General features: G+C 37.9%; 1 protein-coding gene across 17 annotated transcripts in view; it reads left to right on the top strand.

Moving 5' to 3' along the window:
• Window positions 1-4359: 4359 nt before the first annotated feature.
• CBLB (Cbl proto-oncogene B) overlaps window positions 4360-25341 on the top strand; it is a 221967-nt gene continuing 200985 nt past the window's right edge. For 5 of the 17 annotated variants that reach the window (XM_060404202.1, XM_060404205.1, XM_060404194.1 and 2 more), the window contains exons 1-3: window positions 4360-4504; window positions 6034-6215; window positions 18989-19239. In XM_060404202.1, the coding sequence (XP_060260185.1) occupies window positions 6048-6215; window positions 18989-19239 (419 nt within the window). In that variant the 5' untranslated portion in view covers window positions 4360-4504; window positions 6034-6047. The other 12 variants (XM_060404222.1, XM_060404214.1, XM_060404208.1 and 9 more) reach the window with 7 other exon arrangements.

Here is a 25341-nt window from a genome sequence, read left to right as displayed (position 1 = left end):
AATTCCTCCCAGCATCAGGGTCTTTTCCAATGAGTCAACTGTTCGCATGAGGTGGCCAAAGTATTGGAGTTTCATCTTCAGCATCAGTCCTTCCAATGAGCACCCTGTATGTTTATATATATATAAACATACTATATGAAACATATATATGTTATTCTTGTATTCACATATATATATATATATAAACATACTATATGAAACATATATATATTATTCTGGTATTTCAAATTTTTATCTCATGCCACCTGCAATCTTAAGTTGTTTTCAGACCTGATCTAATAATCATAAATTTATTTCTTGAACAAGACCTTTGTGATAGTATTTGCTGGTGTTTTGCTAAACATTTATTCACTTCTTTCTCTTTAGAAACAAAACTCAAAGTTTTAGCTGGCTATATTGCTTTCTATAATAAAAAATACATTGCTTTCCAGACATTTTAGCAACTGAGTTTGGCCATCAGACTGAATTCTGGACTTAAGCTATTAAAGACAAATATCTGTGGGAGTTCTCTTAAAATTACTTAAGGGAAATTGATTCAGGGAGGAGTTTGATATACCCTTCTACCTTTCTTCTTAGCTTTTAACCTGAAAATAAGTGGTGATAGCTAGAGCACCAGTGGCCATTTTGGAACATAAGGTGATCTGAGGGTGAGAAAGAAGGTGCTGGGATGATACAGAGGAAAGACAGGAACTTGGGTCCTTGGAAAAATTGTGGATCCATTATCCTTACCTGTACTTCCCAGCTTCAGACATTTTCTAGGTGTGAAAGAAATAAGATTCCTCTTGCTATAGCATTGTTATTTATTGTTGCTTTTGTTGCTAAACAAGAATTCCAGTTGATCCCAAACTAGTATTCAGACTCAGGTAATATCTGATAAGTTCATAAATGAGCGTCCCTCACTGCTAGCTACTGTACGTGCTGTTAAGGAACGATGGAAATCTATTCTCCTTAACAAGGTGGTGGTGGTAGTTTAGTTGCTAAGTCATGTCTGACTGTTGTGATTCCATGGACAGAGGAGCCTGGCAGGCTACAGTCAATGAGATTCTCCAGGCAAGAATAACGGAGTGGGTTGCCATTTCCTTCTCTGTAACAAGGTAGACATGTAAACCAAAATATAACTAGGTAATAATCCACTTATCTATCTCTAACCTGTGAATCTGTATACCTGGGGGATTAACGTTTTGTGTTGCGTCATTATGATTTTGAGTTGGAGGGGCGCTGTAAATCTACCTGGTAGGAAAAGTAACATCTTGTTTGAAATTGTGAATAAAGTGGACTCTCAATTACACAGAAACAGGAAACCTTATACTTTCTACAGAATAACCTTAAACAGTCAATTCATTCAACAAATATTTTTTGAGAGGTTATTTATAGATCAAATAAGTTACAGGGAGAATTTGTTATTTAGTCAACTGGTCTAATATCGCATGGGTCACCTGTGAATTTGGAGAAAGTAGAAAGAAGAAAAATTGAATCAAATGGAAAAAACTGTAAATGGTTTCCCCAACAGGTATCTTATTTTTAATTTTTTTTCTCCAGGTTTAAAGACAGGATTCTAAGCTGAACTTTCTCAAATGGCACCAGCCTGTACAAGCATTAATGTCAGGTACTAATGCTCAAATAACAAGGGTTCATGTCTGCCATTATAGTTTCTCAGCACCACTGCCATAGCATCTCCCAGTTTTTCTCTGAGAGTCCTGAGGGAAGGGTCTCACATACACTTACAATCAGCTTGTTTATATTATTCACTTCTTGGCTGTTAGGGTGCATGGAAGGAAGGCTCTTTGTTAGGAGTTACGCCATTCTCCCTCATGCCAGGATCCTCCAGGAGAACACTCCTCTCCCATAAAGGTGTCACACCCAAGTTCTCTCTAGGTCACAAATATCCGTGTTTCTGAAGAATAGCACATTCACCTTAAAGTGCATCATGTTTGAGATCGACTTATACATGTAGAAATGAGCAATGTATTTCTCTAGCCAATTCTGTCCCCTGGAAGTACTACTGCTTATGCTCTGAGTATCACAACGTCTCCTATGAAAACATTTCTTTGTGCTTTTATTTATAGCCCTCAGCATGCAGTACTTTATTATATTCTATCTCTTCTGTCTTCATTGGAAGCATCTGGGATATAAAGTTTCAACCCAGCAGGTCTTTATTCTCCCACAGATATCAACTACTCATGCTAATAGTTTGAAGGGAGGGCTACCACTCTCTCAGTTCATCAGACACAAGCAAATCCTGAATCCTAGTTCTGGTTCAAATGGGAGCCCTGCTGCTGCTGCTGCTGCTGCTGCTGCTGCTGCTGCGTCGCTTCAGTGGTGTCCGACTCTGTGCGACCCCATAGACGGCAGCCCACCAGGTTCCTCAGTCCCTGGGATTCTCCAGGCAAGAACCTGGAGTGGGTTGCCATTTCCTTCTCCAATGCAGGAGAGTGAAAAGTCAAACTGAAGTCGCTCAGTCAGGTCTGACTCTTTGGGATCCCATGGACTGCAGCCTACCAGGCTCCTCTGTCCATGGGATTTTCCAGGCAGGAGTGCTACACCAGAACTTAACTTAGACTCAATATGATTTGACGCTGTAATTTCTTGGTATTATTTATAATATATAAAATAAATTATGTGTGCATTGTGTATATGTGTGTTATATATATATGTTATATATATAAAACCATATCCCACAAAATTTGTAATTTGTATCAATGTGATATGCTTGATACCATAGTCAGTGCTATTTTCTTACTAAGTCATCTCCTTTAGTTGCAAAGCTAACACCAAAAGAATGCCACATGCTATAACATGTATTTTACTTATTCTGCATTTATCTAGATATGAATATAATATTAGAGTATATGAGTATAGAATATGAGTAAGAATGTATATACTTAGTTGTAATGTTTCCTTAAGCTACTCTTTTCCTACATGCTGAAAAACCTTCTATACATATATTCTTTAGGGATTTATTTAAAAGGTGACCCAATAAGTGTTTTTTTTTTTTTTTTCTTTTGAAGTCTCTCTTTAGTAAATTTAGTTACTGTCACTATGTGTAAAGGAGATCTGCATGGGTGGAAGAGATATGGAGAAGCCAGTTCTTTTGTAGATAAACACAATGTGAAAACAAGGAACTACTCTTTAATTATTGGCATAGAAATAATGGCAAAGAAACAAAATTACTTCCTGAACCACATTTTATCACCTGACCAGCTGCAAAGACCACGTTTTGCCTGTTTTAATCAAATGAAAACTTTAACCATCTGTATTGCGGGCTGTAAAGAATGTTAACAAGAAGTCAGGATCCTTGACAGTTATTATCACTGGACTAAAACGGTTATTTAACTAAAAGTGGTTAGGACCATTAAGAAACATCTTATCAGGTTAACTGGTTAAATATTTTGAAAATTAACAAAATGTTACAACATCTGAGAAACCCAAGGTGTAAAGTTTATTCCACACTGTCAACTGAGGTGGAAAAAAAATTCTGAAGCATAACAATCCAGAGCAATTGTTAGTAGCACCTGTGGTGGGGCTGGAACTAATAGAAGACATTTATTTAATCTATGATCTTGTTGAAAGAAGGACCCCAGAACAGTAGCTTTTTCTTTTTAAGACTGGTCAGATATGGGCTTTTCTAAAGACATTGGGGTGGAGCCACAGCAAGATTACAAATGCTGGGAGAGAATGGCAGACACAGAGTAAAGGTGACTCAGACAAAATACCAAAGCTGTTTTCTCTTCAGTCATTTACACAGCAACTTGCAGTAAATAAAAAGGTGCAGTGTATACATTAGCAGTTCCTATAGTCTGGTTCTTTTACTCCCCAGGCATGATTAGTGCAGACAATTTGGCCTGCGTTGTCAATTGTTGACTTTTTCAACAACCTGATGTCTGATCAGCAATTCCTCCAGAACTAAAAGCAAAAGGGAAACAAGCTCAGAAATTAAGGAAGTTTTGGTTGGCAATCAGGTGTTAACCCTAGTCTATTCTCTGAAAGGCTTATACTTCATTTTAGAAGCTGAATGACTGTGTGCTGTTTTTTGCTAGTCCACAAGAAGCCATGCTTTAGACTCGTTTGGCCGCTGTCCTGGGTAGAAGTTTGGCAGCCCTAAGGAGATGAATTCTTCAGCCTCGTATCCGCCCAGAGTTAAGAAGCAACACCCTCTCAGCCACTACTCTGTTGCTATGAAACAAAAGACTAGGAAGGTGAGCGAAGCAGGAAGTCCCGCCTTTTAGCCAGAGTCCGCTTTGGCTCCGTTTCCCAACGCTCACGCCCACCCGCCCACTCCTTATTGGTTAATTCCCTAGTGCCTTGCATCTTTGCTTCCATTTCCTTTACGACTTTCGTTCTCGGGTGAATCCAGTCCCCTCATTTGTCTCCGAATCCTTTTCCATTTCGGACGTGTGGCGAGAGGGCCTTCCTCTGGGGCCATTGTGTACTGTGGGAGACGTGGACCGGGTGGTAGTGCGAGGAGGACGGGCGCCTCCCGTCCATTGGCGCCGCCCGCTGTCGGGTAGGGCATGGGTGCGCTGGATTGGCCCAGCCCCGAGCGGCCCCGCCCCCAGCCCCGCCCCACGCCTGGCTCTCTGTGTGTATCCTACAGGGGTGGGGTGGCCAGCGAGTGGTCTCCTCCTCCGGCTAGTGCTGCTGCGGCGTCCCGTGGCCTCCCTGAGAGTCGGGCGGGAGGGGAGAGCGGGCGTGGATTGGTTTTGACGGTAATTGTTGCGTTTCTCCACCTCGGTGGCCGGCGTCTCTGGGTCGCTCCTTCCTCGGGAGCGGGGCTTTTACGGTGATTACACACACCCTGCCGGGGCTACCCACGCACCCTGGGCTCGTGCGCGTAGAGTCGGACCCGCGCACCCGCGTGTCTCTACGGCGCCGGGACGCCGGGAGGGAAGGGGGTGCCGGGGAGGCTCGGCGCTGCTTTCCGCCCAAGGGGCTTGGGGCAACCCTACGTGGGCCTCGGAGGAAGAGGGGACAGCCCCGGTTTCCAGCTGCTGTCGCCGCCGCCGTCACACTTTGAAGAGGGGTATTTAAAGCCGGGACCCGGGCTGGGCCGGGGAAGGAGGAATAGGGAATCAGGGGAGCCGGGGGGCTGGGATTGCAGACAACCCGGCGAGGAGCGTCCTCCAGGGAGCTGAACGCGGAGCGCCCCAGACGCACGGAGCTGCCGGAGCGGGAGGGGTTCTTCGTCCTTTCTCTGTCCACCTCCCCCGCCCCGCCAAGCTGTGGTCCGAGAGTGGCAGGGGAGGAGCCTGAGCCGGGAGGCACAGATGTCCCGAGACAAAGCTTTGGACCCCCTACCCCCACCCGACTTGGATGAGATGAAATGCAGGAAGCCTAAGAAATGAACTCTCTCTCCTTTCTGTGCCCGCTCTTGTCAGTTTCTCACTCTCTTTTAAAATGGGCTGTCTGTTGGTTCGTTTGGCTCTTAACTTGGGAACAACTCCTCAACCGCGTTATTTGAAGAACTGTGTGCTCGTGTGTTCATGAGTCCGAACTTGGTGGTTTTAGCCGGGAAAATCCAAGTCCTCAGCCTTTGTTGACAAAAGTCGATCCCTTTCTGCTCCTGTAGAATAATCTTTACGTTTATATAACTTGGCGAAGTCACACAGTTAAAGGGCGGTTTTTGAGTGAGGCTTCCAAAGTGTTTTCTAGGGGCTTCAGTTCTGGTCTTTTGAATTGGGGTTAAGTCAGGGAGAAGGGAAAACCGATGTGTTCTTACGTAGTTAGAGGAAATCTAAGTTTTTGTTACTGTTTTTTCTTAGCTATGTATTAATCAAACCTTCACTCCTTGCCATGTGAGAATGATGCATCTTTAACTCTTAGTGTTCCCAAAACAGATCTAAGGCCACTGCTCCTAAACCTGTGTGTTGTGTGTAAAGATTGAGAGTGAAAAATTCACACGCTATTGAAAAGTGGAATCTGGGACCCTGGATTTTGTTCTCACTGATGGAGGAGGATGTAATGGGTACAAGTTAACCTGTTTACTGTTGCATAAGTATTTTCATGACCAACTAAACTTTTTTTTTCCTTTCAAAGAGCTAAGATTCCAGATGGCAAATTCTATGAATGGCAGAAACCCTGGTGGTCGAGGAGGAAACCCCCGAAAAGGACGGATTTTGGGTTTTATTGATGCTATTCAAGATGCAGTTGGACCCCCTAAGCAAGCCGCAGCGGATCGCAGGACCGTGGAAAAAACTTGGAAACTCATGGACAAAGTGGTAAGTTCTGTCTGACTGTGTCTGTACAACAGCAGGGTTGACCCTGGATGTGGTTTCTCCAGTTTTGTTTGTACTGTCATTTAGTAATAATTATTGGTATGGCAACAGTCTTTTGATTCAGATTGACCATGTTTCTTATATCCGCTCTGGGTATTTTGAAAAGTTGGATTCAGAGCCAAGACTTGTTTTTTTTTTTTTTTTTTTTAACTCTTGTCCTACTCTTCAAGGTTCAAAGTTCCTCTATATGACTCAGATATGCAAAGCTTTTACTGTTGGCTGCTCTTTGTTGGTGCATGGCTTAGAATCGTTTGGAAGTGTTTGTTTTGTCTTATGTAAGGTTGTGTTGCTCTTAGATAACAAAAGAGTGCATACAAGTAATTTAAGAAAAGTCTCTGATGGACTACTCATGACATCCACAGTGTGTGATGCTGAGAATGATTACTGGGGAAAGAACCATATTAGTCTTTAAGTGAGGAAGCAGTATTTGAGAGTTTCCATTTTCACCTTTGAGAATTCATCTTCATTAAGGAACTTTTTGGTTGTTGTTAATGGTAGAGTCACAGTTTGTTTCATCTATTCCATTTTGAAACAGGAAACCTTTTTGATTGCACATTGTTTATTGTGAAAGGAAAATTTATGATGGAGGTGGTGGGACTGAGAGTATCAGAAACCTCTGTGGTTTTTGCATGTTGCTTTCAGATGAACTGCAAGTTACAAGAAGAAATGGTGCTGGATGTCAGTACCCAGACAAGTCTAGGAAACCTGAATACTTTACAGAGGTCTGCTGAGAAAACTGTAGCTGTCACTGTCCTGTCTTACTAAGTAGGATTATGAAATAAAATATGATTAAGATGTAGCTTTAGTCACTAAGTCATGACCATATGGACTGTAGCCCACCAGACTCCTCTGTCCCTGGAATTTCCCAGGCAAGAATACTGGAGTGGGTTGCCATTTCCTTCTCCAGGGGATCTTCCCGACCCAGGGATTGAACCCCAGTCTCTTGCATTGGCAGGTGTGTTCCTTACCACTAAGCCACCAGGGAAGCCTAAGATGTAGCTTGCTGCTGTGCAAAATTAATAGTTTTGCTTTTGCATCAGTAGTACTATAAGCTATATATTGGTAAATGTTTGTAGCCCTTAATAGTTTCATTTGATAGATATTTGGGACTAATTATAAAATTAATTGATGCAGGGCTGTTGATATCTTTATACCTGCAGAAATGGAAGTTTAAAAAAAATATTTCTTTGTAGCTGTGTGCTAAAGCCTTCATGAAGTCATATTATGAAGAGTAAAAAGTAAAGCAGTTACCTTTACTTTTTTCGTAACTGTTCAAATATTTTCCACGAAAAGCCACTGTTGGTGGTGGTAGCAATACTGGAAGGGAATAAGATTTACTTTATTTTTGTTTATCCTTATGAAAAGTGCAGATGGGTAGATGAATGATAGGCCTGGCATTCTATGGCTGGTGGCACTAAAGGCAGAGCCAGAATACTTTTGTCAGATAAATATCCTTAGTTTTGGGCTTCAGTGTGACCTATTTAAGCTTCTGCCAATTATTCAAATTGTGATTTTAAAGTACTTCACATAGAATGATGTCATAGTGTCAAACATTGCAACTTGCTGCTTGAGGTCAGGTTTTCATTTTAATATTGGATACTTAAGAATGAGGAGCATGCAGTTGGAAAAATTGTGTATATTTGGCAGGCACAATACTAGCTGTCTTTGCTTTTCTGAGGAGTAAGCAATTTAAGGTCACTCATGCTTGTATCACTAGTTGGGCTTAAGAGAAGGAGAGTCAAGGTTTTTCTTTAACTTATCTGTTATACGAGTGGGCAGAAATGGGTTAGGTTATACCGGGCAGGTCTCCTCTCTCTCCACCCCTTTCTTTGAGTGGTCAGAGTTTGTACAATTGTAAGTAAATATTGGAACATCAAATGAAAAAGATCTGTGTGAGGAAGTGGTGAACTATGGTTAATAGAGTCATTATTTTTGAAACGTAATTTTGACCTGTAACTGATTGTTGACCTAAGTTTTATCCTCTTTTAATTATTTCATCATGGATTATGGTAAAATAGATGGCTTATGGGTTATGGTAAAAAAAAAAATGGCTTCTGCCATTGTTTATTTTATTAACCCTTTTGTGGGTTTGCGTTTAGCCTCTCCAACTGAGAATCTTGACTCAAGAGGAAATCTATTACCTGAAGTCTCTATTTAGTGGAATGTGGGTACAGGTATTGGCAAAGGTGCATTGTGTGGCTTTCTCTATTTGTCTTCATTATCTGTCAAGGCTGAAAATTGTTGTGTTCGTTTATGTATGCATTTGTGGGCTTTGTGGAGGGAAACCATGTAAATCATTATGAAAGTCTAGTACGTTTATTGCTACTCTATCTCACAGTAATAAAAAGGCACTGATAGGTACTAATTGGAAGAATATTTTATTTAATTGTATAGTGTAGAAGAACCCCCCACATGTGTTTATCTTTCTGCTTGTCAGTGGTGAAGGAAGTGATTCATATTATGAACACTGTCCTGGTGATTACATCAGGAACTTTATTATTAGTCCAAAAGGTAATCCCTTGACACATTGCCTAACTGTTTTGTAAAATAACTGCCATAGCTGGAGTTTAGCTTGTGAATAACAATAGTAACTTTCAAATCTAACTGGTAGTTATGTAGAAGAGAGGATGAGGTATTCAGCATTTTTCTTTATAAAACCTCTTCAACAAGGTCAAATCTTCGAAGTGTAAATTTGTAAACAAGCTCCAAGTACAGTATATCTCAGCTACCTACAAAGTAAAATAACTTATCTCACAGGGCTTAGGAAGCAGTCTTAGACTGTAGGGGAAAAACCCAGTAAGTGTGTAGTTACACCATTCCCTGGCCTCTAGAATTTAAAACAGTCAACTGAGATTCCAGTTCTAGCTAACTGGTATGTTTTCAGAGGGCAAGCTTTCTATGCAAGGTCACTGAGAGTAGGAGGGAGTAATTGCTCAGTTGTGTTCCTTGTAGGATGTGAAGTGTTTTGAAAGAAAACATCAGTGGCACAAACTTAACATGGTACATTTATTGAGGAAAAGAATAGTAACATATCTCAAAGCATCTCATTTATTTTAGATAATCTTTTCTGGTCTTAGCTCCATGTGTCAGTGGAAGTCAGTAGCTGACCCCAAACTGTTCAGATCAGTGGATGCCTCTCAGATACAGAGACAGAACTATTAGTGATGAATACACAGTGAGGTTCATATGCACCTGAAATGTGGAGTCTGTTCCAAAACCCTTACAGAGATGGAGGTTCTTAAACACTTAAACATTTATTGAGGACCTACTGTGTTTCTATGAAGTTCTTGTTACCTGGAGATGCAAAGCTAGACAAGATATAAATCTGCCCTAGACCTGTCAAGGAAGCTCCAAGACCATTATCAGAGCCAGGCATGTAAGTGGGTAATTGCCATGTCATATGGAGAGGTCTGTAATACAGACCTATACAAAGTACATTGGAAGCAGAGTCAAGAACATCTGCCTTGTTTTTCTTCTGGCCACTGCTTAGCCTGTTGTCTGTCTGGGTTCTGCTGGCCACTGCCTTTAGGAAAGGCATTATTGTATTCTTGTTGAAAATGCTGTGGTGAGGGTAAGGAAATGATTGCTAATCAGTGTGTAGGAGTGATGATTTATTAATGTGAGGTTCCTGAGTATGGTTTTCACAAGCATCTTAGCCAGGTGATGGAAAGTGGAAGAAATAATTTTCCATCTAATAAATACTAAATGTACTGAGCATACATGGATGTTCAGGGAATTAAAAAATAATTAATTGATGCCAAAGAGCAAAACAAGTTGAGTACCTGCCTATGTTTTTGTCTTGCTGTCCTTGTCACTTATTTGAAATTATATTACTGACAGAGTTTTAAAAGCATTTAAAAAGTGATGATGCCAGACAGCCTTTTCCTGTGTTTTATCCTCAGTGCATTTAATACATTTGCAAGCTTGGAATTTAATTTATTCTCTGTCTTTGTAATCTCATTTCAACTATAATATATTTTAAAGCTTTTCAGTCAAAATGTCTTAAAATACAGCTATTAAAAAATAGTATTCTTTTCTAAGTTAATTTACTCATACCTCTGAAAAATATTGCACGTAGACTAAAACTTTATTTTCGGATGCCAGTTGTTTGTGTTTGATGGGTTTCAGAATATCACCGTCCTTGGGCTCTTGGAATAGGGAATATCATTTATTTGAATTATTCTTCACATATTTCATTTTCCTCAGTGAGGTTGTTCTCTATTAGCAGGATCATGGGCCCAAATAGACTTGGATAGAGGATAACGCAATACATATCTAGGTTATTTTGTTTAGTTCTGAGTTAGGTTTTTGAATTTGTGCTTAGATAAATGAAGTGATCCCAAAGTTTGCTTCCTGTCCTTTCTAGGTAAAACTTTTGGATAAAGTAAAAGATGTAAAGGAATCTTCCCAAGAGTTTCCTGGGTTTATCCTTGTGATATAGAGCAAACCTTTAATAGAGGGGTTCATTAGTTAGTAATCATTTAACTCCTATAAAATTATAACCATTCAGATTTTTGAATCAACTTCTTTCAAATTTGCTTTCTATGCTATTAATGATTTCATCATTCACTAATTATATGCCAAGTATGGAAAGATAGGCAATCATAAATAACCATGTTATCCTGGAAGATATAGTAAGTGCTGTAATACAGTGTAAATAAGGATGGCATCATCTACTCAATGGACATGAGTTTGAGCAAGGTCCAGGAGATGGTGAAGGACAGGGAAGCCTGGTGTGCTGCAGTCCATGGGGTTGCAAACAGTCTGACACGACTGAGGGAACCACAAAGTGCTGTGATGTAGTATGTGAGTATCGTTTGCTAGGGTGGAAAGTTGGTGTAGGCAGTATGGTGTAGTATAGCTGGTAGTATTATCTAGCTGTTTTTTAGAGGATGTTTTGGATTCCAGTGAGGTGGAGGACACATCAGGCTGAAGGAGAGATGGCTAAAGGGAGATGATGGAGTGATCGAAGGAAAGTTAGAGAAGGTTAAAGAGACTTTGAGTGTTTTGTTAAGGAATTTGGACTTTTATTTAGTAGGCAGAGGACCACTGAAATGTTTGAGCATAATGAGAGAATGTCAAGGCTGTGTTGTCAGTTACTCTCTTGACTCTAGAAAGGATGAGTTAAGAGGGGGGAACCCCTTTAAAGGTAGAAATAATGACCAAGAGAAATTGAAACAGACTGGGTAAGAAATAATACAGGGCTGTGCTAGAAAATTGACAGTAGATATAGCAAATGTGGGAGACATTTTGGAGTAAAACCTAAGGTCCTGGTGACCCTTCAGAGATAGAGGATGAAGGAGAAGTTGAAGTGAAAGTGGCTCTTGAGGTTTTCAGCTTAGTTGACTCTAAAAGCAGTGATGCCCTTAATGAGATAAGGAACATACGAAGAAAAAGAGGAAGCTTGGGGCCTGGTGCATGATGTTTGTTTCTTGGCCATGTTGAGTTTGACATGCCAGAGTGAAATATCCATTTTGAAGTCACAAAGTTGAATATGCAGTTAAAGAGAGAAATTAAAACTAGAGGTGTGTGTTTGGTAGATACGCCCATAGCGGTGGCATTTCAAGCTGTAGAACAGCAAGAGATTTGGAAGGCAGACTAGAAGGTGAGAGTTGGGGAGAAAAAGTCAGAGATTGGAATTTTTGGCTGTATCGGTTTTGTATCTATAATTAGATGGTGGTGAAGGAGAAAGAATCCTGCAAAGAACAGTGATGGAACAGATAGGAAAGGAATGAGAGCATATTGATTTCCTGGGTAGAGAGAGCTTTATAAGGAAGTAATTTCAACATCTAAGAAAACTAATAAGCTTAAATGGAAAAATCCAAGCTGAATGAAAATTTAAGAAATCATTACATTTCTTGAGTCAAGGCCATTGTTTATCTTTCCATGTCACATCAATGACAGCTAGATTAAATTCAGTATGTGAATTCAACAAAATTGTTCTAGAACTGGGACAACTAGCATAAAGAAAGAAAGTTACGATAGCTTGAGGATTTGAGCAGAGCACAGCCTTGTGTGTGTGGGGATGCTATTGTAAAGGTTCATAGAATTGAGGGGAAGGAATATAGGTAGGGAGTGATTTAAGATGGAAGAAGAAGTAATTGATAAAGTAGTATTGTGGATTACAGTGTGGGAGGGAAAGGCTCAGAACAAGTAGAAAGGTAATCCTTGGTAGATAACTATTTATATGTAGATAAGAGGGAAATGAGGAAATATACAGCAAAGTTATGGAGGAATTTGTAAATTTTACTTAGGGTTGTCAGGAAGTGTTTTAACTCATATTTGTAATATTTAAACCATATTTTCAAATTGCATATTATAGATTAAACAATATATATTTAAGCTAGTTTTCCAGCAGTTAACTGTGTAGGTAAGTTAAAAAAACTGAAATGGAAATCAGTCCTGAACCTTTATATTAAGATCACCTTAAAACATGCTGCACCTTAAATGACACCACAGTATTGTTTGTGTCTACTCTGCTTGGGCACATATTTAAGATTGTTTTACAGATTTATTTGTAAGATTCTGATTTTCTCCTAGTCATTAAAGAAACGCTTGGAAAATATTTGACTAAATTTTTAGCTGTTTAACACATTAATATTTAAATAATTGTTAAGCTTGCACTATTTTTCATTAGGAATTACAAAAATACTACTTCAGTATTCTACCTTTCCAAAGATTCCAGATCAGCTGAGTACCGATGTACTGATTCCACATGAGGAGTAGTGACCTGGTCTTATTTGCTGCTATTCTGCCCAAAGCAGGAGACCTTGTAAGGATTTCAGGTAGTATAACAAACTTTAGGAACTAATTATGGGCTTCAGCAATGGCTCAGTGGTAATAAATCTCACCCACGGGAGACGTGGCTTCAATCCCTGGACCAGGAAGATTCCCCCTGGAGGAGAAAATGACACGCCACTCCTGTCTTCTTGCCTGGAAAATCCCATGGACAGAGTAGCCTGGCGGTCTGTAGTCCGTAGGATGCCACAGAGTTGGACATGACTACGTGTGCACATATCTACACACACATGCACTAAATGAAAGAACTCTTAATGATCCCCAACAAGGTGGCCAGTGCCTCTGGTCTAATTCTCCTTCCTTTGCAAAACCTGCAGTGGTTCTGCTGTATTGTGGTATAGTATGGAAGGGGAAGAAATCCTAAAAAGTTGCTAGTGCCCACTGTGTGCCAGGTGTTGTGTTGAGCACTTACTTTTCTTCTTCTGAGACTTTGTAACATCTTTAGAAATTTCCATGGTTTCCTGAAGAAGAAACTGGCCCAAGGTTGTAAAGCTAGTGAATGCCAGGGCTAGATCCCAGGTCTGATTGATTCTCAGGCCCGTGTTCATGGTACGAATATTTAAGCACGTGTGACTTATGCTCATGATATGAAGATTCAAGTATGTATGACTCTTCCTGTTTATGCAAGAAATAAAAGGACCTTTATCTCTGTATTTGTAATGATCAAGTTCTCCAAGCTTTGTACTCATGTCGACAGATTTATTCAGTATAGATGGGGATATTCTTTTTGTGATATTACTTCTGAGAGGTTCCTCCTTATTTCATTTCTTTCCTCCCATATCTTCCTACTTCCCTCCATTGAAATTTTTTACACCTACTATATGCAGGATCTTATATTACGTGATGGAGAAAGACCAGTGAGACAGATATGCCCTTCACCCTTAAGAAGTTCCATTCTCATATGGAGGGATAGTGAACAAATGAATAAATAATTGACCTCAATACAACTAGACAGTTATTTAATGGTGCTTTTTAATATATTAGTCTTCTAAAGAAAACTTTGAAAACCATAAAAAAAGTTGGTGGTTTTCCCAGATCCTACTAGGAGTAACTTCCAGATTCATAACCAAGTATATATGTTAACCTTCTGGTTTTGCCCAGTTAATAGTCTTATGTGGAAAGAGTTCTATTTTATTTTTCTATTTTTTACATTTTATGCTGTACAAGTTCTTATACTTTTATATACTTAGTGGTGATTTGCTGAGATAAAATGTAAAGAATCTGAAGAACTCATAGATACTTATTATCATAACAACATGCTTTTAAGTAACTGCAATAAGGAATCTCTTAGAGCAGTTAGTTACCTGGGAAGCACAAATAAGGATTTCTTTCAGACTTCCCATAGTGTCTTTAAAAAATGGGACATTTCACTTTGAAGGTATAATACTTGATTTAATACAACTGAGTGCTTCATGAAGTGAGGTGTATGTTCTAATGAATGCTGTGGTATGCACCCAGTTCCTTGCTGTTGAAGTTTCCATTTACTCAAATAAATTTTTTTTCATAGATTTCAGGGGCTGGTTTGAATCTTGTTTGCAGGAAATATGTTAGCTGACCTAATACTTCTTTGTTACCTTTTGGCTAGAAATTTTAATTAAAGCACAGTCAGGAAACTGTTTAAATGCAAGAATGTTCCAAAAATAAACGGCTTTGAGAATTCTTATAGCACTAGTAAATCCTGTGTTTACATTTGTGCCTTTGCATTGATATGTCTGAATATATATTTTATATATCTGAATACAGATTCATGTATTTATTGAAATACACAGTGTGTATATAATATATATAAAATGTATTTTTGATGTGTGTGGGATGATGTATATATAGACATATACAGAGAGGTCTACTTAAAAATCTTTAAACACATTTCAAGAATTACATCAGGCAGCTGTCTACCTTTAAGGAGAAAGTGCCTCACTTGTAAGTTCAGAAGGCGGGATTCTGAGCAGTAAACTCCACTAAGTTCCATTTCTGTGTTTAAGTGTTGTCATGTCACAAGGAAGGAGTTGGTCTTGGTGATCTCCAGAGTCTTCTTTAAAACCCTTTGAGTCACTGACTATAATGGAATTTTTAACCCAATTCCAACACTAAATGTTTTACCTTTCAGTTCAAAAGCGAAGAGTAATGAATCAATCCTTTTGTGTACCAGTTGGTGCCTTAAAAAGTCCATCATTGTGTAATGTGACTGTAGATTTGTTCTTCGTGAAAGTTCTTCTGTGTTGGGACCCGCTGTCATTCTAGGGAGCAACTTAGACAGTTCTAGAAGACATCTAAGTCATTTGAATTTGAACTTGAACCTTGTGGTGAGCTTGATTTTTCTCCTTAAAATACTGTTTTTATAAAAGCATTTTTTATCTCCCTGGCTTTCGCAGTTCCTTGTGCATAGCAGGCACTCAATAAATATTTATTGAATTGAATTGAATTTGACCTGCTTAGAAGTAGTAGTCCTGGTATAAGCTTATTCATTTTCTGCAGGAGCTGTCATAAATCACAGAGTTTAATACTAATCCAGCTGATGAACTGCACACTTAGTAGCCTACGGTAGTAGTTCAGCATTTCATGTTGCGCTTGCCCAAGTGCAGATTTAGAAAACTGTGTGGCCTACAAGGGCTGAACTGGCTCTCGCCTATTTCAGAGCTCCTCATTCCACTCACCACGGGCTTCCTCTGTGTCCACCTTTGAGAGTGATTGCATTGACTCATTTTCACACACCCTGCTCTCGGGAGCCTCTCAGCCTTTGCACATCCCTTTGCCTGGAATGTTCCTTTTGCAAATTTAGGTATGCCTTTTATGGTCCTGCCACATGGACCTGTCTGCTTCATTCCTCCTCCAGCACTTTGTACTCGCCTCCATTACAGCGCTCCCATTTTCCTGTCATTCTTTTTCAAGCCACTGAATTTTTTTCACTAGAAAACTCCTTGAGGACAGGTCTTTGATTTATTCCTTGCTGTATTCCCTAGGGCTGGAAACAATGCCTGATGCACCAACATTTGTAGAATTAACAAATGGGTCCTGAAGTTCATGTAAATTCACAAATGGAATAAAATAAAAATGTAAATGAGTTTAGCCAGGGATCATTAATTATATGCCCAATTCTAATTAAGTTGTGATATAGTTAAAAAGACCAGCCTGAGATTCATAAGATGTAGACTCTTGTGTTGGATTAATGATTTTTTAATAGTCCCTTAATCTTTGTAGTTCTTAGTTTCTTTATCTGAAAATGAATGGATTGGACAGGATCTTTACTAAGATCCCTTAGAGCAAGAATTACATTGCTCCTAAGTTAATTATAGAGAACTAGGTCTCTTCTGCCAGACTCCTTAAGGCAGGAAGTGTGCTCTAGTCATCTATAATTTCCTGGCACTGAGCTCAGTACCTGGTATATAGTAGTTATCAAACAATTTTACTGAATAAAGCAATACATTCTCAGATGGAATTACAGTTTAAATAAAGCAAATGAGAAATAAGTTCAGGTAGCGAATAGGAAATGGAAAATCTGTAATGTTTAGAAGAATCTATTAAACTACAGTACTTTGCAATGTCTGAAAAAAATACCTGAGAGAATTTTTTTTATTTATCAGTTAAAAAATTCACCAGTTAGAGGAAATGAATTTAAAACTGCCTGGTCCCCTAACTGCAGGTTAATAATTTATCAGTCTGGTGACATATTGTACAAAGTTTTATGTTGCTAAAATTAAATTACCTGTTGTAGGATATTGTTGGTGATACTTCTGAAATTTGTGTATATTTGTGATACTATCTTTTAGTTTTAAGAATTGAGAAACATTCTTGATTTAACCAGGATTTGTTAAGTCATTGATATATTTGAGACATCATCAGTCTTTAGGGGGGAGAAAAAAAACCAATTATGTATAATTCAGTCATGAAAATGAGAAAGTAATATAATATTTGTGTGTAAAAATATATATAAAGAATTTCAGAATCAAATTAACCAACCATTTATACATCCATTTATTAGTTCTGTACTACATGCTGGATAATCTTTAGGAGAAGGGGACGACAGAGGATGAGATAGTTGGATGGCATCACTGACTTGATGGACATGAGTTTGAGCAAGCTACAGGAGTTGGTGATAGACAGGGAACCCTGGCGTGCTGCAGTCCATGGGGTTGCACAGAGTCGGACATGACTGTGCGACTGAACTGACTGATATGCTGGATAATTATTTTAGGCACTGTATACAAAAAGGAGGGAGATAAAATACACATTGTTAATGTGAGAAATGTTTGTCTTAGGAGCTGATGCTTGATAGTTTGAGTCAGATTTTTCTCCTCACAAAAGATGATATGGTTATTTCTCAAGAAAGCAATTGAGAAAGTAAGTTTAAGAGAGCTTTCTTCATTTGTTGTTTCCTTGATTCACTGTGTTTGTAGTTCTTAAACAACTCTTTTTCATTTAGTCCCAGCACTTTTATGGGTACCCAAAAGTGCATCCATGTTTTGTGGAACCTGAAATTTAGAGTGGTCCTTTTAAAGAGAAAAAAAATACAAAATTGGGTGTGAAAGTGTATTTTTTTAGAACAATAAAAAATCACAAGTTATAAATTTAAAAAAAGTTAAGTCCACAAACATCAGAGAAATAATCTAGGCTCTGTACACTTTATGCTTTGACTCTCTTTCATTGCTCACATATGCCACCAGTCCCGGGTACCAGGAAATTCAAACGTGACCTTTCTACTCCTGTGCTGGGCTGGTCAGCATCAGAGACACTTGAAATGTTCCTGAAGCCATTCTTTTATCACAGCTGCTGGCAATGATTTAGCTAGTTTCAGAAGTGACTGTGTTCTTTACATTCACTTTCCATTAAAGTCAAACTAAGTGTATGTTCAACCCAAATTTGCATTAGCCAGACTCCAGACATGACCCTCACCACTTCAGTGCCAACCAGTAGAAGGCTCGGTTTGACAGAAGGGATGTCACACTGGGAAAAAGACAGAAGTCTTAGCCAGTTGTGTTTAAAATACCTTGCCCTTGAAAACTTTGCAGAAAGATTTATGACGAAAGCTTTAGAAGGGGGCCAAGTAATCACAAGCTTCTCAGTAAATCTGCCTTTAGGTGTACGTTTTGCCTTTTGTTAAAGTTGAACACTCATGCAGTTCCCAATGATTACATTTAAATGTTTAATTGGATGGCTCTTTATACTGTGGTTGGAGGGGTAAGAATGAGATGGGTTAACTTACTCTTGACTAAATCACATGAATGTGTACCAGCGAATGTAGTAGTAGAATTCAGCCTTTTTTCCCTAACAGAAGGTATTTTCAGTTCTGCACTCAGCCCTGAATGCCCCAGTGGTTGGGTGACACCTGATGGAATGACTGAACCGTTATGTAGCAGGTGTTTCTAAGCCTTGGATGTAATGTAAAGAGGTGGAAAAGACTTGTTCTGACCTAACACCCATTTGCTACTTAATAATTCGGTTATTAAAATCGTACCTGTTGTAGTCTCCTCAGTGTTTGGGAACAGCATACCAAAACATAAAATCAAATAGCTTTAGTTGGGAAAATAATATCTGAATGTGAGACATTAAGATAGGCCAGCAGGTGAGGCCTGTTCCCTCATTTTTGTTTTAAAAAAAGACTGTTAGTGATATACAATAACTAGCATGTTGGTGTTCTGTTAAGCTGTGAACAATGGGATATTGAAGAGAGGATGAAAACTTTGGGGTTGAAAGTAAAGGTCTGACAGAGGAACTGAATGAGAGCAAAAGAAAATAGGATTTAATTGAAAACAGATGGGAATTTAATTCTTTGTAGGTTGGTGACTATAGTTTTAAAGTCAAAATTTGTTTTATGGAAAGCAACGAAATAGTACATAGTTTGATAATTTTTCAGTTTTTCTGTGGAAGAAAGTGTTGCAGTTCACATGAAAATGTTTTATTTCTGTCCTTGTTTCTTTTAGGTCAGACTGTGCCAAAACCCCAAACTTCAGTTGAAAAATAGCCCACCATATATACTTGATATTTTACCTGATACATATCAGCATTTGAGACTTATATTGAGTAAATATGATGACAACCAGAAACTTGCCCAACTCAGTGAAAATGAATACTTTAAAATCTACATTGATAGCCTAATGAAAAAGTCAAAAAGGGCAATAAGGCTCTTTAAAGAAGGCAAGGAGAGGATGTATGAAGAGCAGTCGCAGGACAGGTAAGATTATTTCAGATTTTATTTTTCTTAGTGTTAGTCGATGTTGCTTTTTGTTTCATGGTTAGGATAAATGTCACCATGTGTGTGTTTGAAGGGAAATACTGCATTTGTATATTTGCTTTTCATATTATTTAAACCTTGTAATTTTATGCAGGGTTTGCACAAAATTATCTGTGTCAGTAGCTAGTTCATGAGACGGTATTCTTATTTTTCTGAATAGGCATTATTTTTCAGAGAAGTTTTAGTTTGCAGAAAAGTTGTTCAGAAAGTAGAGTTCCATTTACCTCCTTCCTCCAAGTGCCAGTTTCTTCTTAACAGCTTGCCAAGTATGGTACTTCTGTTACACTGATGAACTGATATTGATACAGTATTATTAACTAAGGTTCATAGTGTCTGTTAGGGTTCACTGCTTGTGTTGCATGGCTCTGTGAATTTCCACACATGTATAATAAGGTCATGTATCCATCTCTGTAGGATCATGGAGAATAGTTTCACTGCTCTAAAAATGCCCTGTGCCTGACCTGTTCATTGTTTCCTTACCCACCTGCCTCCACCACACCTCTTGAAGCCCTGGCAGTTGTCATCCTTTTAGTCCCTATCATTTTGCTTTCTTCAGAATGGCATATAGTTGAAATCATGTAATATGTAACCTTTTTAGACTGGCTGCTTTTACTTAACAGTGTGTATTTAAGGTTACCCAGTATCTTTTCATAGCTTAATAGTTGATTTCTGTTACTGAGTGATATTCCATTATGTGGATGTAGTACAATTTGTTTAACCCACTCATCTATTGAAGGCGATCTTGGTTGCTTCCAAGTTTTGGCAGTTATGTATAAAGCGGCTATAAATACTGATGTGTAGGATTTTGTGTGGACATAAATTTCAGTTTCAGCTCATTTGAGCAAATACTTAGGAGCATAATTACTTGATATAATGATAAGCCTATGTGAAGTTTTGTAAGAAGTTTCCAGATTGTTTTGCAAAGTGGCTGTTCAGTTTACATCCCCGCTGGCAGTGAAGAGTTTCTGTTGCTCAACTCAGCCAGCATTTGGTATTGGACAGTGTCTTTAGGACAGAGTCTTGATTGGATGTGTGGTGTGCTAGATATGAGTGGCAGATGTAACTTCAATTCCTATTCTTTGTTAAGCGAGAACCTGGAGTGTTGATGCCTGAAGTAACATCAACTGAATCCTCATTTCATAGCCAGAATTTTTGAGTTGGAGATTCTTCATTAAAGTTTGTTGTTTGGCTTTTTCAACATTAAATTTCATGATCTGTCTTTAGCTGAATAGAAAAAATAATAGCGTTTTCCGTTTCTGGGACATTTATATCTAGAATATATCTAGATAGTGATCGTCTGTTTATATTTCCGGACTGTAAAACAAATATTAATTAAAGTATATAATGTCTTAATGTAGTTGAGGTGAATTTTAGTTTAAGACTCTTAATGCCTTTGGATTTTAGTTTCCTTAGATATTGGAAAAACTTCTAAGAAATTTCTATTACAGGTCAGAAACAGTTGCCTCCTTTAGTCTAATGAAATATAAGATTATATAACAGAAAATTCAGTTATCTATGTATGTAAACACTGAAGTTGTAAATACCAGCCAAACAAATACCCAGAGTGAGTAAAACCGTCAAATTTAAATGTAGGAAAACCCTCTGCCAAAGGTAAAATGGCATGAATGTTTACTTATTTATAATTTGCTCTCTAAATTAGTGATGAATCCTAACATAATCATAGGAGTCTAACCAGTTATGTAACTGTGGGCTCATCACTTAATATTATTGGACCACAGTTTACACATCTTGAGGGTGGTGAATCTTCCAGTTAGTTAGTTGCCTTTTAGCTTCAAGCTCTGAGACTCTGTCCAGGCCTATTAATGGGAATTTGAATTGCCACAGGGTTCTGGAAATAAGGAAGAGAACTATCATAGTGCTGGTTTCTTACAGACTTTCCAAGAATGGTCCAAGGTTATGGAAAGGCACATGTTTGTGTTTAAAACTGTATTTTTACCTTGTAATTTTGCCACTGAGCTAATAAAATTAAGTTGTTTTAGAAATATCTTTCTACATCTTAATCAGATTTGGTAGCCCTGACATTCTTAACCTAGTAGTGCAGTCCATGAAATTTTACTTTTTAGGTTATCAGGTCAGTGAGAAAGTGTATAACTTCTAGGATCTAGGAATTCAAGTGAGTACAGTGTTTTAACTGGATGTAGTAGTATTTAATGGGGTTAGCTTTATTTCACTTTATATCATTTTAGAAACCTGAAATATTTTTTAGCTCAGGAGATGTCTTATAATTACCATTTCATACATAAGTTTTGATTTTTTTGGCTTTTTATGTGTGAGCATATCATGGTGAAATTTTATAAATTTCGATTGATCGTGTATAGATTTCCATAGATGACAGATTGCATAATGTTAAGTGATCATATTGAGGCAACTCTGTAAATTCTGTGTTTTAAGTATTCAAGTGAATTTTGTCACTGTTTGAAATTCAACCCTACACTTACTAGCTTCTGTGCTGGTGTAGCATATTTCTAATTGGATTTTTCTTTCATCCATGTTCCATTTTCTGATAATGTTCAATGGCCGCTGTTTATGCAAAGCTTGCATTTGATAGATGTTTGATCATAATTCATAATGATGTACTGTCCTTGGTACAGTGTAACAAGATGCAGATTTTCTATTTGTGTTTCTTTTAGTGGTAATATATTTTTAAACAATTCATTCTGTATTTCCTTAGTTTTTCAAATGTTAACTGAGGCTTAAGCATGCTATTGTACTTGGAGCTCTGGGATGTCTTACTCTATAGAATTTGAAAGAAACTTAGAATCTTCTCATTGTTGTTAGGCATTTGAGTATTCTGTTTAGTATTATGACTCTTACCTAACATATATGATACACTGATTATTGGGAATATTATAAATTCTCTGAACAGTATATATTTTTAAGTTTTGTAAATAATGTTGCTAGGGACATCAGTATTTTTAAGCTAAAAATGAAGGACAGTTAAAGTAGAAATAGTAATTTGGAGTTCATTGACTAAACCAGCATTTCCGTGAAAGATTCTGTACTTTATTGAAGAAAATTGTCCTGAATGAATACATGAATCAAAATTTTATTTTAATGTTCCTGTTGTATCAAAATAAACATCTTTGTGGATTTCTTTTAAATGTAGGGATTAGTGGGGGAAAAAATCAGACATCAGTTTTGAACCAGCTGTGCTTTAACTGATTGCTTAAATATGAGCAGCCGGAATTTTTAAGACAGTTTCACATAAATGTGATAAATATAATAACAAATAGAAAAATAAATAGGTATAACAAATGGCATGCAGTATATTCCCTGTGTAGAGGGTGAGAGGTAGAAATTAAATACATTTATTTTCCATGGAAATAGATATTAAGAGCACGTAGTCCAAGCCTCTTGCTTTGAGAATGGGTGGAATAATGCTTTCTGGTAGAAGCAGCCTGTATGCCTCACTTGAGTTTTATAGTAAACTTCTTTCTGCTCCAGAATCACTTTTTCCCCATATCCCCTGTCCCCAAACATTTGAACCTCACACTGAGTTGGTGCTTCCGGAGCAATGTCTACACCATTCTTAACTGGTATATCTGGTAAGAATAATTCACTGGTCTCTGGCACACATAGCTCTTGCACATGTGGAGTAGGAGTCATGTAGAGAAGGGACAATTTATAGTTTCAAGCACAGAGAAGAGGAGAAACTTTATAACACATTTCTTAAGTGTTAGTGGCAAAAGTCAAAGTGGGTGTGAGGGTAGTTACAGGGTGGCCACAGGTGACAGTTGTGAAGTTGACAGGAGATGCCTCTCTTCAGTGATGTGCCTGGCAGTTCCATCAATTGATATTTTAAAAGAAGAAAGAGTTTTCTTTCTCATATAAAAAGTTATGTATTAATCACCTGTCCTTCACACCCTGGTTTGTTGGGCACTGTTTTTGTAGAACACCCAGAGGTGATGGCGTAATGATAATCAGATTTTCCATGTTTTAGAGCTACTTCAGTGAACCAGAGTGCTGCAACCCATTTTTCCCTCCTACACTCTGGTTTGCAACCACTGAAACAAAACCAGAAGTCAACTGAGATGGAAAAATAGCTCTGCGTTTGATAGCCTATCTGAGAAGAAAATAAAGGCTCTAAAAAAATTCATGCCAAAGAGTAATACATAGAAGTTGTCTTATTATTAATATCATGTGAAAGCCCCTGGGCCATTCTTTATGTACATGTATTGTAGAAAACAAGTCATAGTGTGCATAGCTAGTGTAATAGTACTCATTCCAAAAAAAGATTTTTAAAATGTATTTTGACATTAAAAAATTAATTCTAGAAAATGCTAGCCTTTGTTTAAAATTCGTGCAGGAGCATCAGGCAAAAATCTTTTTCTCTCTTGACCATTTGGCTGAGCAAATAAAAATGTATAGCCTGCTCCATTAATAAAGTGCCTTTCTCCTTAAAGAACCACAAATCACTATGCTTGATGTTTATGCCTGTGTTGTAAGTCATGAAATAGTGTACCAAGAACATTTTGAAACTGATACACTAAAGATAAGTTGAATCAAAACAACATCAGCTACAACAGCAGCAGCAACAATAAGGGCAACAACAAAATACAAAGCCACAAACCAACCTGCTTGCATTCCTCATACAGCTGTATGACAGCATTGCTTTGGCCAGAGACTAGTGTTGTATTAACTGAAATGTTTAAATTACCATAAACGTGAGTACATGTTAGCAGTTTTGAAATTCCTCATGGGTTTTCCATCTCACCATATAAAGATACCGACCTTTGTGTTCTGTGTGGTAGTTTTAATTATTGCTGAACCTCATAGGTTAGTGGCCTTGTTTATAATCCCTCATCAAGTTCCACATTTTCTCCTGGGCAGCCCTGGGCATTGTGAGAAGGACGTGAGGGAAGAGTGCAGGAATCTCGTGGTCTGATGCCAGTTCTCCTCCAATATTCTTTGTAACCTTGGTTGCTTTCCTGATTGCAGGATGTGTTTTTTAGTCTTTTATTGTTTTCTGGATATTCACAGTATTTGTTGGTTCAGACATTTCAGCATCAAAAAATGAAGCTGTGGTGTGTTTCAAACTAAATGTCCCTGTTGCTCCATTAGTCTCTTAAATATTTTTTCAAATCCAATAGTAGTTTCTAGTAAAAAATGCTATTTTTTGTTATTACAGTAATCATTTGCAGGAGAGTTAATCTTAGGAAAGTTATGTCTTCTGTAAATAATTTGTGCGGTATTAAATGCATTCCATTTGTTTCATGAAATACCTATTGTTTAGTGATGCATGAGAAGGAATGGTTTATCCTCCTTTAAGAAAACAGTTTTATATTTTAAATATTAACCTAATCTTTCTATTTTCTTTTTTTTAAAACTAATGGTGAAAATTTCAATTCTTTTGCATTTCATGAGAACAAGGGACAAGCTGCATGTAGAAAAATATGATTTCTAAATAAGTCAAAATAGGTTGTGGATAGATTTTTGAACATAAATATTTTAATATACTGCATTGCTATTTAATTTTTTATTTGTGTCTGCATTCTAGGCATGTTTTCCTTTCCAGTGTAAGAGTAGAGGAAGGAAAAGATTAATTTGTGATATTTTAAAATGATGATATGTAATTTGGATACAGAGGAAAATAGTAATCAGTCCAAATGTGTCTGCCAAGTAGGAAATGGAATTTTCTCTAGAAAAAGTGAGCATCTCCCTGAGATTAATTTATCATCAATGAATAGTTTATTTAGTCTTGATAAGAATGCTTTCACTCATTTCAAGAATCTGAGAGACATGAATATACTTTTCCAAAGTTTGGACATGAAGGGGCTTTTTTCTTTAATATTCTATGAACATAGAGGCCACAAGAAAGTTGTTTAGATAAATCTTTCAAAGTTAGACAAAAGGAATCTGTTAGAGTAGGCAGGTCAGAGCTTGCAGAATCTTTGACTGTTAAGGACGTTATGAGCAACTAGATCCATGCTGCTTTTGCTAACTGGATACAAAGTAGTTTATTTGTTGATTTTCATACAAGTCAAAAGAGAAAGGGGTTTCTTGAGCAGTTTCCTCTTTGGG

This window comes from Ovis aries, chromosome 1, assembly GCF_016772045.2.
Source record: "Ovis aries strain OAR_USU_Benz2616 breed Rambouillet chromosome 1, ARS-UI_Ramb_v3.0, whole genome shotgun sequence".
Classification (NCBI taxonomy): Eukaryota; Metazoa; Chordata; class Mammalia; order Artiodactyla; family Bovidae; genus Ovis; species Ovis aries.
This window is presented reverse-complemented; position numbering and strand designations above follow the sequence as displayed.